Source organism: Aspergillus mulundensis (assembly GCF_003369625.1).
Source record: "Aspergillus mulundensis strain DSM 5745 chromosome Unknown scaffold_3, whole genome shotgun sequence".
Lineage (NCBI taxonomy): Eukaryota > Fungi > Ascomycota > Eurotiomycetes > Eurotiales > Aspergillaceae > Aspergillus > Aspergillus mulundensis.
In genome coordinates, this window is record NW_020797891.1 from 549,957 (window position 1) to 564,626 (window position 14,670).

Genomic DNA, 14,670 nt, shown 5'->3' on the forward strand with positions numbered 1-14,670 from the left:
ACTAGTTTAAAAAAAAAAGGTAATAACCTTACTAAGTTAAATACCTTTTTTTTATTAGGTTTTAAGGTTTAATAAATTACTAGTATTATTAAAAAATTATTAAACTATTACTTAATTATTATTAATTACTTATAGCTTTAAAAAGGGGTATAAAATTTTTTATTTTATAAAATTTTAAGATTATACCCAAGGCTATAAGTAAAGTAGTTACCTTTTTTATTTTTTTATAAAATTTTAAGGTTTAATAAACTATAGCTAGAACGCCGCTAGCTTGGTATTAAAACTTATTTTAAATTATAATTTAAAATAAAAAACTATATTTATATTAAAGTTAAAGTATTAAAAAAAAGAAAAAATTTTTATTTTTTTTTAAAAAAAAAGAAATAATAACTAGCTACGTGGTAAAGGCTATAATAAAAAACTATTATTTAATATTAAAAGTAGGAGCAGGGGCCTTTTTAGGCATTTTTTTTTATACTTAGTATTTTTTTAAAAAAAAAGGTATAACAGGCTTGTTTTTTAAAAAAAAAATATTAGTAAACTAATAACTATCCTAGCTATTATTAAAATAGGCCAGGGGTTATTTAGTAGCAAGCTAAAAAAATTAAACAAGCTTTTAAATAATTAAAGTTAATACCTTTATTACTTAAACCTTAGGGCTTATTTTTTTATTATAGGTTTTTATTACTAGTTTAACCTAATAACTAAACATGTTTTAATAATAAATATATTTATTATGGTTACCAGGGTTTATTTATTATAAAAAAATAATATTTTTTTTATATAAAATAGCAAGGGGAGGCAAGTACTTTTATTATAAATATAATAAAAATAATTACGCCCGGGGGCTAAATAAACATAGTTATTAAAGTTATTAATTAATTTATTATTTTTATATATTTAAATATACTTTATATACTGCAAGCAAACCTATTTTTTATTAATTAATATTTATATTAAAGTTGTTTTACCAGCAAACTAGTTAAAAATAAGGTATACTTATAAAAAAAAAGGCTAAAGGCTAGAAAAGAAAAAGCCTAAGGGGGTGGTAGTATAAAACCTATAATAAAAATATTAATAATAATAATAGCTAGCACAGCGCAAGGTAAAGTAAGAAAAGGTAAGTTAAAAGGCACGGGAGCTATAGTTAAATAATAAAGTAGTTATTATAAATTAAAAATTAATATAATTAATAAAGCGTTAGCAAAGTGCCACTAGTTAGTAGTTATTAAAGTAAAAAAAACTTACTAAATTATTACCTATAACCTTATTATATATTTTAAAGACGCTTATTAAATATAAGTTATATTAATTATTACTATTACTATTACTACCTAAGAACTAATTAAAATTAAAGTCTTTAAACCTAAAAAAAAATAAATACTAAAAAAAATTAGGGATATTAAGGGCTTTTAAAATTAGTAAAAATATTATATTAAAGGGGTTTTATAACTATACCGCCATGGGAGTTTAAAAAATAAAAATAAAAATATTTTAAATTATTATAGTTATAGCAAGGCGCTTTTTTTTTACTTATTAAAAAGCCAGGGTAGCGCCTAAAAGGGCTTTTTTTTAGTTATAATAAAAAAAAGCAACTTTTTATTTAGTAAAAAGTTTAATAAGTTTAAAAGTTTATAAAACTATAAACTACGCTATAATTTATACTTTTATACTAGGTAATATTAAAGTGCCGCCTTTCCCCTTTTAATTATAAATAAATATTATATTTTATTTAAAATGTTATAAATAATAAGGATAAAATACTAAATTTAATACGTTAAATAATACTTTAATAAAGTTAAAAATAATAATAATAAAGCTATGTTTAGTATTAATATTAATAATAATAATAGTATTTTATTATTATTTTTTTTTAATTTAGCGGCGGGTCGCGGACAACCTTTTAATTAAAAAAAAAAAAATATTAAGGCTAATTTTTTTTTATTTAATATTATTAAAGCTAATTTATTATTAATTTAAAATTAATACCTTAAGTAACCTAAGCTTTAGCCTTAGGTTATTAAAACTTAGTATACCTTATTATTATATTAGGCTATATAACTTAACTAGGTTATTAATATTTAAGGTTTTAATTATTAATTAAGCAAGGCTAGGGTAAGCCCTAAATATAAATTAAAATAAAAACTCGTGCGCAAAGTATTTAAATTTATATTTATTTTTTAGTTAAAAATAACTTAAGTATAACTTAAAGGTTTATAAAGGTGGCCTTAAGGCCAGCCTTTTTCCTAAATTTTTAAGTAACTTTTTTAATATTATTTAATAGGGTTCAAAATACTTTATTTTTATTAGTTAGATTCCTTTATTAATATCTTTATTATTAATAAAGATCTTTAAGACTTATTGGTCTTACATGGAGATTGGACTGCAAGGCTTTAACTTTTTTTTTAATAGGTTTTTTAAGGTAATTACTTAATGCCTGCAGAACCTAACCTTTATAACTTATAGAATAATAAATTTATTAAAAAAACTTATTATAAAAAGGTAAAACTTAATAATAATATTAATATTCCTATAGCAAAGATTAAACGCCTGCGCGAGAAAATTATTACATGTAATAAAAAATTAAAAAACATATATAATAAAAAAATAAAAAAATATAATAAAAAAAGGTTTACAGTGCTTATAATTTTTTAAAATACTTATATTTTATTTATTTAGGCAAACCTTTACACCATGCGTAATTTAAAAAAGGCTTTTAACTTACTTAAGGCCCTTTATAAGCCTTGCAGCCATGTAGTAGCTTATAATATTTAAAATAAGCTTTTTATAATAAAGCTTATAAATATATAAAATAAAACTATTTAGTTAAATAAATAAAAAAATACTATTATTAAATTAAGGTATTAAGAACTTAAGTTACCCCTTTAAATAAAGGTTTATTTTTTTTACTATAATTTAAGATATAAAGTTTTATAAAGCTTAGATTACTTAGTTAAAAATATTATATAATCTAATAATTTATAAAATAAAAAAAATATATATTTTTTTTATAGTACGCGCAGCGCTGCTAAATAAAAAAAAAGTTACTTAAAGTAATTTTTAATATGCTTTTTGCAAATATAATAAATAAAAAAAATAAAAATAAAAATAAAAAGAAGTTAATTATTAACAAGATTTTTAAAAATAATTTGCCTATAAAAAATATTAATTTTATTTAATGTTATTATCACGGCGCTCTTGGTAATTACTTCCCTTTTAAGTATTAATTAGCAAAGTAAACTGGTTCTTGCGGCCTATAAGGTATATCTTATACTTTTAGCCCTTATAAATAAAGCCATAAAGGCTATTCTAACCGCGGTTTTCCTGGTATATTTAAAGGCCATGGCTAAAAAGGGTATAATAAATATAATAAATATAACTTATATAAATATAATAACTCCTGGAATCCCTCCGGAGCTTATTATACTAGTTAATAACTATATAATAGTTAAGCTAACAAGGTTTAAAGTAACATGTATAATTAGCGCCTTTATTAATAATAATAATAATAATAGTAAGGCGCTTTTTAGCAACGCTAGCTACTATTAGTAAATAATAATTTATTATTTTTTTTTAATTATATTAATATAAAATATCATGTAGCGGCCTATAATAACACGGTAAAAAAAGATTTTTATTTTTAAATACTTAACTTAGGTTTATTATATTATATAACTTTTTTTTACTATAATTTTATATTTTTTATAACCTATGTTATTAAGGTAAAAACCACTACAGGCACGCCTTTTCTTACTAAAAGATATAGTAATATTATAATTAATCTTATACTTTTAAACTTAATAATATATATTAAAACTTTTATTTTAAAAAATATTTAGCTAGCGCCTGTGCTAGCTTATAATCTTATTTTAATATACTAGCTTGCTAAGGCGGGCGTGTAAATACTTTTAAATAAAAATAATAAATTTTTTTTATAAAATAGTAAGGCTAAAGAGTATGCTATGGTTTTAAATAATTATTATTATTTTTATATAATTAATTAATTTTTTATAAAGCTTATAAATATGCTAGAGGTTAATAGCTTACTTATTACTATAATAAAGCTATTTTTTAATACTAATTTTAAAGTAAATTTAAAGCTAATTCTTATTAAATTAATATATTATTACTTGGCCCACGCGAGCAAGTAAAAGATATATTAAATTATTTAAAATATTAAAGATTTAAAGCTTAAAAAGGGCGGCCTTAAGTATTTTTACAAGCCGTGCTTAATAAATAAAGGTTATTATTTTTTATTAAAAAATTACTACAAGATTTATATAAAACCCGGAGATTTTATTTATTTTAATATTTATAAACTAATTTTTATACGCGGATATAATAAAAAATATTACTTTATAATATTTATAAATAATATAACCTATTTTTACTAGATGTTTTTACTTTATAATAAGAATAAATTACTAAAGAAGTATATTCTTTTAAAAAAATATTTTAAAACCTAATATAATATTAATATAAAATATATTTATAATAATAATATTAAAAAGCATGTCGCGCTTGCTAAATATTTTTAAAATAAAGGTAAAATATAGGACCTAGTGCCTATGTATATTTCTTAGCTTAATAGTATTTTTAAAATTAAAAATTATTACCTTATAAAGCTGCTTATAGTAGTTATAATAGTATATTAAACTTTTAAATATTTTTAGGGGTACCTTATTCTTATAATTATGTTTTTTTAAAATTATATTTTTAATAATTATATAAAAATATTACCTTATAAAGCTTTTATTAATAAATAACTTAATACCTTAAAGTAGCGTGCTTTAGGTTATAAATACTAGTATTTTATTTTTAAAAAAAAGTATTAAATAAAACTAGATTTTTACATGGCTAAAGGCCGCTTTATTAGTTATTTAGACTTTTTTTATAAAGTTTATAATATTAAAATAAAAAAAATTAAATATATACATAATATTATTTTTAAAAAAATTAATAATACTAAGTTACCTTAAGTAACTACCTTATATAATTTTAATACCTTAATATATTAGTATAAATAAATTAATAGTATTAAAAAGGCTAAATATACACCTATAAAATTTTTATAACTATATAATTATATTAATAAACTATAGCCTTAATTAGCTTTATTTATACCTTAAATTTTTATATAAATACTTGTTAAAGTATTTATAAAGGCTCCGCCTGTAATTTAAGAAAATACTTATAACTTTAAAAAAAAATCCCTGCTTAAATAAAAAAGTATAAAGTAATAGGTATCTTGCCTTTAATTATTACTAAAAATAATCTTAATAATACTTACTATTTTTTAAATTTTTAATATTTACCTTTTCCTACGGTGGAGGACGTCCCTAATAAGGAAGATATATATAATTTAACTTTTATTAAATATAAACATTATATTATAGCCAAGATTTATGGTTTTAAGCTTTTTAAATACTTTATATATATTATAAAGCTATTTTAGTATTTTAAAAAAGCGCTAGATATAAATAATATTTAGTTTTTTAGTATTAATTTTAAAATAAAAAATAAATTTCTTGCTTTTCTTACTATGGCACCCCTAGTAATTACTAATAAAATTATATAGTAAATTTAGTATTAAATTAACACTTTAATTATTATAGCTATATTTAAATTATTTAATACTATGTTATTTAAAAATCCTAATTCCTTTAAGTTTAAACCTTAAATATATAAAAAGGCGCTTAATTATAAAAATACAAAACTCTAGTATAAAGCATGTTATAAAAAAATATGCTTGCTACTTTAAAATAGCACCTAGCATATTATTAATTAAAAAAAATATAAAGCTATTATTAACTTACTAGGTTTTTAAGCTTAAGCGTGATGGTACTTGTAAAGCATGTTTAATTATAAAAGGCTTTAAGTAATACTATAGTAAGAATTTTTATAAAGTGTACGCTATAGTAATAAAACCTATATTTTTTAAGGTATTTATCGCGCTTATAGTACTTTTTAGTTAGTAATTATATTTTTAGGATATTATTACTATATTTTTTTATATAAAACTTAAAAAGGTAATTTATATTAACCTTTTTAATAGCCACAAGCAAGCTAGCAAATATAGCCTTTTATTAAAAATAATATATAACCTTAAGTAATTACTTAAAAAATAGTATATTTTTTTTTAAAATTCTTATTTTTTTAGGATTTAAACGCCTGCATGTAGATTATTTAATATTTATTAAAAATAGCCTATATATTTTTATATATATTAATAATATTTTTATACTTTTTTAAAATAACACTTAATATAAAGCTTTTAAGCAGGAGTTTTTAAAACTTTTTAAAGTAATAAATAATAGCTAAGTTAAAGATTACTTAAGTATTAATATTTTATTTAGTATAAATAAAAATAAAATATTTTTATTATAATACTTTTATATTTTTAAAATTTTTAAGTGCTTTAGCTTAAAGAACTACAAGCCTTTTTTTATACTATTTTATAAAAAAAAGGTTTTTAAAAATTATAACAGCCAGGCCTTTATAAATAATATAGTATTTTATTAAGCTATAATAGGATACCTAATTTAGCTTATGGTTTATACGCACCCTAATATTACCTATATAGTTTCTAAAGTTATAAAGTACGTGTATAATTTAAATTAAAAATACCTAATTACTATTAAGCGCGTATATTACTATTTATATATTATTTTTTTTTATATTATTTATTTAATAAAGGTGGCCTATAAGGCTATATTAATATTAACTAGGCCGGCCCTTATTTAATAAAAAAAACCTTAATATTTAAATATATTTTTAAACTTATTAATAGTTTAATTTCTTGGGTGTTAAAGCATTAGCTTAGTATAATATTTTTTTTATTAAATTAAAGTATATCGCGCAGGCGCTTGCAACTTAAAAACTTATTTAAATTTAATTACTTTTTTTTTAAGTTAAATATTAAACGCCTAGACCCTACGCGTGTGTATTTTTTTAAGCTTATAATTATTTATACTAATAACTAGGAAGTAATTATTATATTTAAAAATTTTAAATACCACACCCGCTTTAAGTATATTAATATTTATTATTATTTTTTTACTAAAAAGTATTAAATAAAAATATTAAATTTTTATATATGCTAATAATAAAGCAAGCTATTAATAAACTTATAAAGTTACTTAAAAAAGTAGCTTATTAATATTTTATTTAAATAATTAGTATAAGATACTTTATTATATTATAAAATAATTTTATATTACTACTTTAAAAAACTAAAATAACCTTATTTATTTATTACCCCGGGCAAGGGGGGTATTAAAAATTACTGCTTGTGGTTATATAACCCGGGTGCTTAGCGCTCCTAAATATCTTTATGTTTTATAGCCACCACCTAGCTTAGATAGTCAGTTAGTTAATTTATTTACTTCATGGCTTATCATTCCTTTCCTTATAAGTGTCTTTATTTCAGCACAAGCGACAGCGAGAGCGTATAAATGGCATTCTTACTTCTTTGTCTCAGCCCTTTGTTTTATGAACAAGTTGATACTTCACCAACGGTGCAATCAAGGGGCATTGTTACTTCTTTATTTCAGCCCCTTTCAATGTCATTATCACGTCCAAACTTCACCGACAGTTCTTTGCTTGCCCAAATATATAATATGCCTGATTCTCGGCCAAAGCCTGATTTCTCCATCTAACCATTTGCCCACCCTGCTACCAAAACAGCAAAGATGGCTCCAACCAAGAAGTCCGCTTCCAACTCCAAGGCTTCCACCCCCGGAGCAACCAACCCCTCTTCCTCCAAAACAAACACCCAATCTCCCTCCACAGTGAACCGCCCACCCCCGGCCCCAGCAAACAACCAAGCCCCGTCTAAACGCGATGGCAGCAACCCTACCAAGGGTGCATCTGGCATCACGACCAACCACCCGGGCTCGACTCCATCCAACTCCAACTCAGCTCCTTCCGCAGCGGACCCATCTTCCGACGGAGAGGACTTCGACCGCCCAGAGTCCGACGGAGAGGAGGTCGAGCGCCCACCCTCACCAATGACCGTCGAAGAGCGAATCATGTTTCGAGGGATGCGGGAGAAGATGCGAGTCGCCCTCGCCGCAAATGAGCCAAGCCATTTCACCGACGCGGAAATGGCCGTCATGGACAAGGTGTCGGATATTATGGCCCGTGGCGGGCGCGCTTGGGAATGGTGGTAAGACTGGTGGTCTCGAGGTCTCTCATACACCCGTTTCAATAGAACGTGGATGTGAAGGGGTGTTTTGCAGGCGGGATTGCTTTGGGTGGTGCTGGGGATAATCCAACCATACCTAGTCCAGTCCGAGGGCTAACCGACCTCACGTCTGTCGTTACTCTTATTTTTTAGTATTTCTTCTTTTAGTTAATCAGATTCCCTCTGTCTACTGCGAGCCTTTAAGATCTTTAAAATGCGAATACGTGCAATAGTCCAAACCTGTCCTAGATACCGTACACTATACCTATACTTGTCCTTAGCACTTACACTGGCCACCATTGCGTTAACCGTGGTAGAGTCCACCGGCAGTGCTTCCTGCTGTAAAGGATTAGGTAGTACAAGGTAAGCCGCTATCTTGACTGCACCATATAAGCTTAAGGGTCTGATCCTAATGAGGCCGGATTGGCCGCGGTGTATATCGGTAGCTTATGGAGGCTGTCATGGCTCGCACGCAGCGCTTGGAAGAAGCCCCATACTAGTTGTATTAAAGCATGGAAATGAAAGTGGGCGGGCGCCATTCTGGGCAAGGAGAAACACCCTTCTGGATTTTCAACGGATGAGCATGTTGCGTTTTCCGCAGGCACTGAAATCACAGCCTACCAACCTTTATTTTCAAGACAACGAAGAGTAAGACTAAACAAAGGACATTGTCACTTTTGATCCTACGCTATTTGTCGTTAACAAGTTAATACTTCATCAATGGGAATAAAGGTCATTGTCAATTCGTTATCTTCTCATCTTTCTTATCAAAAACTTGAAAGCCCATACATCACAACGCCAAACAAACAGCATTGTTACTCCTTTCTCTTCGCCCCTTTGTTATATCAAGTTCATACTCCACCAAGGCTTTCAGCATAGTGGCCCTAAACCCATTCGCAGAGTACTATACCTTTTCAGATCTCCTTCTGGCCAAATATATAAGGGTCCATCACTCCACCCCAACTCACTTCTCCATCCCACCAGCCTCTCTCCAATCATCAGTTCATCTGATCCAAATCCACAACCATGGCTCGAACTAACATGTCTACCTCCACCACCAAGACTTCCACCCCCGGCGGAGCAAGCAACCGCTCCTCTTCCTCAACAACCAACCAATCCTCCAGCCCTAATCCCAACATCTCCACCACATCTGGCACCGGTACGAACGCCCCGGCCTCGAATACATCTACCTCCACATCCGCAGCCAACCCACATGCTGATTTCCGCATGGTGCTGCTGGAGAGGACGCTATTCATGACGGCCGAAGAGGGAATCGTCTTCCAGCGCGCACAGCAAAAGCTGTGTGCCGCCGCCGCCGCAAATGAGCCGTGTCATCTCACTGCCCAGGAAAAGGCCATTACGTTAAGGGTGTTTGGTATCCATGCTGACGTTCATGGTATGTCTCGTAAAAACGGAGCGCGGATGTGAATGTTGTGTTTTGTTGGAGCAATTCGCTTAGATGCTGGGGATGATGCTAGTCAGGGCTGAGTGCTGGCCTATGTCTGTCATTACTGTTGTTTAGTTTTTCTTTTTCAAATTTATCAGGTTTCTTCCTCTCACCACGGGCCATTAACAGCAATAGATTGTAGATACATGTAATAAACAAAGCCCTCGCGCTCTTGAACGCCACGTTTCTAAATACACTGTATAAACTTCAGGATTGGGCCTCTTTGGCGCCGGATTGGCCGCAGTATTTATTAGTAGTTTATATATGTTGTCATCATTCGCGAGCAGCGCTTGGATTCAACCCCCTCCTGATAATATCAAAGCAATGCAATCAAAACTGACTGGACACCCTTCTGCGGTTTCGACCGGTGAGCATGTTGCATTTTCCGCGACAGAGAAGAAAGCCGGACTCAAATACCAGATCAAATGCTAACCAGCCATGAACTAACGGAATGGAACACGAGTCACATTATTACTCCAAGGTCAGTCGCGCCCCTAAGGGCTAGATTGAAAACCTTGGACAGGTTCATTATGAACCTTTACCCTTCTTAGTGCTAACTTAATCCACCGTCCACACAAGTGCCGGCTCAACAACCACCTCATCATCATCACCGACTCGCTTTGAGATCCCGGGCCAAAGGCAAAGCCGCACCTTCGCTCCGGCCTCTCCATCCCCGCCAACGCGCGTCATCGAATCGGCCGAGAATTCCGCCCCTGTCCAACTCAGAAAGACGGAAAACGCCTCCGGCTCCTGCGTGAGAGCGTTCTTGAACGTGGCGCATTTTTCGAGGAATTTCAGCAACTGTCGTCTCCTGGCCTCCGGCTCAGTAGAGGAAGCGGAGCCGAATTGCTTCTCCACGTAGTCGATGAAAGCAGCAAAATGACTCTCTTGGCTTTCCCGCGCCATGTCACTGACGGCTACGCTCGTTGCTATTTTCCATGTCTGCCAGCTCGACTCGGAACCTGTAGCCCGTCAGTATCTTATGCTTGGCCCGCCGAGGACACGACGCACTTGTCCGCTTGACACCGGCCCCGATCTCTCTGAGAAAGTGGCCCCCTTTGTCGTCTTGCAGTCCAAACAGGTAGGGCGTGAAGATGTGGTGGAACACCAAGGACGCGATGTGTGCTTGCAGCCAGGCGCGGCGCTGGGGCGAGGTACTGGGGGCTCCATCGCCCTGAATCGCCATCTCAAGCTTCTCAGTGTTTCGGAAGTTGTGATTGATCCAGGCCTCGAGGTTCTGCACTAGCCGGCGAAAATGGTCCTTGACTTGCTCATCGGTGAGTGGTTTTCGTCCGGCTTGGACGGAGTTGAGCTTCGCGTACAGCTGATTCAGTTGCCTGCGGTGCTCGTCTTCTTGCATCGATGCCTCAGCGCGAGCCTGACGTAGAAGCTCCTCTTGCTGTTGGATCTTCTCTTCGTCTGCCACGTGCTGTTTCTGTGCATTTTCGGACTGTCGCTTTAGGGCGCGGTATTGCTGTATGGGTGTTAGCCATCCCGTAGAAAGTGGTGGGTTGAGTATCACCGACATATGACAGCTCCCTCAATGATTCATCCTGGGCGTCTAGCCTCTTTTGCTTTGATCTCCCTGTAGCTAAAAGCTCTTTTATTTCTTCCTTCTGTGCCTCTAGCTCCCCCTGCTTAGCGTCGCCTATAGCAGATAGCTCCTTTAGTCTTTCTTCCTGCACGTCTAGCCTCCTCTGCAAATTGCGATTGTCTGTTTGATGCCCTGTCAGTAGACATCGAATAAATAGACCGTGACTCACCATCGCGATAGTCTCTTTGACGGGTAGTCGGCATTTCAGGTGCAGCTAGCAGTCCGGCTGATGCACCCCACGGCCATTGGAGCGTCCCGATCCACGGGCAGTACATTGTCGCTCGCTGCAGACTTTGTGGAACTGTAGCTGCTGGGAAATAAGAGCATATGTACTGTTGGCTTCGCAATCAATGAGGTCACCAAAACTAGGACGCAAGACCCGGCTGAACCTACCGCAACATCTAGAACCTTAGCCACGCATCGCGGCGGAGAAGAAAGCCGGCATGCTATATGTCAAGGCCAAGTCCCGACGGCGAAAACTTTCCGACAAAAAGCACTTCGTGATAATTCATCTCGCACTCGACACTCCTTGACACCCGAGTCACCATGCAGGGCCCTTCGATTGTGGTCGGCATTGATTTTGGCACCACGTTCAGTGGGTAGGTTACCATCCGAGACTGCTAGCCAACTCTTCTCAATCAAAGAGAGATCTAACCCGCGACATGTCTGCAGTATTGCCTGGACAATCGGCAATTCAATCGAGGACATCGAGGTACACCCGCACTGGCCGGGCGGTGGTAACAGTGCGTACCCTAGCCATCTTGGTCCCTCGACCCCTGATACCAAAAAGCTAATAGCAAGCCAGGAACATCCGTAAAAGTCCCATCGACAATCTCATTCAGCGGCGTCAAGATCCAATGGGGCTACCAGGTCGGGCAGTTCACCGAAGCCCTGCGCGGAATCAAACTCCTTCTAGACGAGGACCAGAAGATCGAGTACACGCCGTCGCTGCAGTCAAAGGCACTGCTCGCAAAATACGGCAAGACTGCCGAGGAAGCTACGGCGCTGTACCTGAAGCAGCTCATCCAGCAGGCGAAGCAAGTTCTCGAGCGGCGGCTGGGGCTTGACATTGACGAGCTGGACACGCAGTTCATTTTGACGGTGCCGGCGGTATGGTCGGACAAGGCGAAGGACTCGACTATGCGGGCTGCTGTTGCCGCCGGTATTGATTTGAAGAATCTCTCGCTTGTTTCGGAGCCGGAGGCCGCTGCGCTTTATGCCCTGCGAGCTATTCAGCCGAACTCCATCGCGGTATGTGTCTTGGGCCCGTTGTACGACGCTTGGCTGATGGCGGGTAACAGAAAGACGATGTGTTTACCGTCTGTGATGCCGGTGGAGGCACTGTGGTAAGCAAGCAAGACCCTGGCCCAGTCGACGCTCCCCGTTTTAACCAACGCCAGGACCTCATCTCCTACCAGATCAAGAGCCTCGAGCCGCTCGTTCTCGCGGAGGTTACTGAAGGAACAGGTAATTCCCATTCACTCCACCCCCGGCTTCAGTGCTCACCTCATCTAGGCGCAGTGTGTGGGTCCGTCCTCCTCGACGGCCGGTTCGACGAGCACCTCAAGCAGAAGATGGGGCTTGAGAAGTATGACGCGCTGAAGCACAAGTCCAAGGAGGCGGCAATGACCTACTGGCAAGAGCGCGTCAAACCCAACTTCACCGGCCATTTCGATGACGAGTTCGGCGAGATGGAGTACTTTATTCCCGTTGCGGGCGCTGAGGACGACGAGTCGATTCCGATCGAAGATGGCTTCTTCATGATGAGCAGGTAAGTTTACTATAGTTGCCAGCTTCAACTTGGACTCTAGACACTATGGATTTCTAGTGAGGACGTCGAATCTATTTTTGAGCCAATCATCCTGCAAATCGAGCAGTTGGTTGCCCAGCAAATCGCCGCTGTCGGCAAAGAGCCTTGCAAGGTGAGCAATTGACATAAAGGCAGAGTATGATTATGAGCATTAACCTGCATTGGCGAAGACGCTCCTCCTTGTGGGAGGATTTGGCGCATCCGAGTATCTCTACCACCGGTTACGTACGGCGAATCCGGGCCTCGCCATTCTTCAGCCCCCAAATGGGTAAGCGGACCAAATTCACGCCTAGGAGAAGTATCACTAACTGCAACTAGGTGGTCTGCAATCGTCAGGTATGAGGCCCTCACGTTGCATCGGTACCTTTGCCTAACAGTACGCAGCGGGGCGGTCCATCGTGGGCTCGAGGGCAACAAGGTCGAATCTCGAATTGCCCGCCGCAACTACGGCGTTGAATGCCACATCAAGTTCGTTCCGAGCATACATCGTCCCGACGATCCCACAAAGCGTTGGGACCCTCTAGAGCAGACCTACAGAGTCAGCGGGATGGATTGGTACATAGAAAAGGTGCGTCGGATTCCCGATATGCCTGAGCCACCTACACCTACATCGCAGGAAGCTCACTGCATCTCCTATCAGTCCTCCAAAGTCTCGGAGAACAAACCCATCAGAATGGGCTTTTATAGCTCGATTTCGGTGCAGCGGCATAAGAGGAACGTATTCCGTATTCCGCTTTATTTCTCTCATGACGACGTGGCACCAAGACAAATGACTCCCGGTAAGTCTTCCCCCAGTGTATCGGATTCGACGGTTGCTCACAGGAAGTATATCTTCAGAAACGATGAAATTGTGCGAGCTCGAGGCCGACCTACGGGTTATCCCGGAGGAACTGTTTGACAGAAAGAAGAATTCCGACGGGATAGAGTACTTCAGGATACCGTTTGTTTTGAAAATGACGCCGACTTCGGCGTCCTTGATCTTTGAACTCGAGTTCAATGGCGTCTCGTATGGAAGTGTGCGCTCGAAGTACTAGGAGGATCTGACCGAAGGTGTGGTGGTGTCTTTTTTTTTTTAATTTTTTTGAGGATACCGCGTATTCCATTAACTCGATAGTTTCAGATTGATACCCCTATTGTTATGCCAAAAGTGTTTCTTCTACTTATCACCCTGCCAAGCTAGAGAGTTTTATCAGAAATGCTCGTACTGCGTAGGCCAGCCATAAGAAGGAAGTGGATGGTATCACCTGCACCAGTTTGTCTATCGAACAATCGCAGCTCGCAGTCAACACTCTTTCCATCCCGCCGTTGGCTGGTTCGGGAATATGGTGGAGTCAGCGTAGTCTTATTGTAACCACGTGATTTGCAATAGCATTATAATAATATAATAAGTAACTATAATATTATAGTATTTTTTAAAATTTATATGCATAATTAATATAAAAAAATATTAATAAAATATAATTACTTACTAAAAATATATTACATGTTGTTTTAGTTTAAAAATTTATTTTAAATTATATTTTTAGTAATATATTAGCTAAGTGCAAGCTATATTTTTATGTTTTTTATTTATTTTTAGTAAAAATATATAAATATATAGCTAGATATACTTTTTAAGGGGGCAGTAATAAATT

General features: G+C 34.6%; 4 protein-coding genes across 4 annotated transcripts; 3 read left to right on the forward strand and 1 right to left on the reverse strand.

The window, feature by feature from the left end:
* Positions 1-7,691: 7,691 nt before the first annotated feature.
* Positions 7,692-8,171, forward strand: DSM5745_03964 (uncharacterized protein; the record flags this gene model as incomplete). The annotated part of the gene is made up of 1 exon (XM_026745980.1): positions 7,692-8,171. One exon carries the CDS (start codon positions 7,692-7,694, stop codon positions 8,169-8,171), a length of 480 nt encoding a protein of 159 aa, XP_026604976.1.
* Positions 8,172-9,211: 1,040 nt separating this feature from the next.
* On the forward strand, positions 9,212-9,613 carry DSM5745_03965 (uncharacterized protein; the record flags this gene model as incomplete). Its single annotated transcript, XM_026745981.1, has 1 exon — positions 9,212-9,613. One exon carries the CDS (start codon positions 9,212-9,214, stop codon positions 9,611-9,613), a length of 402 nt encoding a protein of 133 aa, XP_026604977.1.
* A 577-nt stretch (positions 9,614-10,190) lies between these two features.
* On the reverse strand, positions 10,191-11,501 carry DSM5745_03966 (uncharacterized protein; the record flags this gene model as incomplete). Its single annotated transcript, XM_026745982.1, has 4 exons — positions 10,191-10,594; positions 10,644-11,106; positions 11,159-11,346; positions 11,396-11,501. 4 exons carry the CDS (start codon positions 11,499-11,501, stop codon positions 10,191-10,193), a joined length of 1,161 nt encoding a protein of 386 aa, XP_026604978.1.
* A 271-nt stretch (positions 11,502-11,772) lies between these two features.
* DSM5745_03967 (Hsp70 family protein) lies at positions 11,773-14,070 on the forward strand (the record flags this gene model as incomplete). The annotated part of the gene is made up of 10 exons (XM_026745983.1): positions 11,773-11,825; positions 11,899-11,969; positions 12,032-12,477; positions 12,528-12,693; positions 12,742-12,997; positions 13,055-13,148; positions 13,207-13,304; positions 13,355-13,372; positions 13,421-13,815; positions 13,874-14,070. The coding sequence occupies 10 exons, from the start codon at positions 11,773-11,775 to the stop codon at positions 14,068-14,070; spliced, it is 1,794 nt and encodes a 597-aa protein (XP_026604979.1).
* Positions 14,071-14,670: the final 600 nt, after the last annotated feature.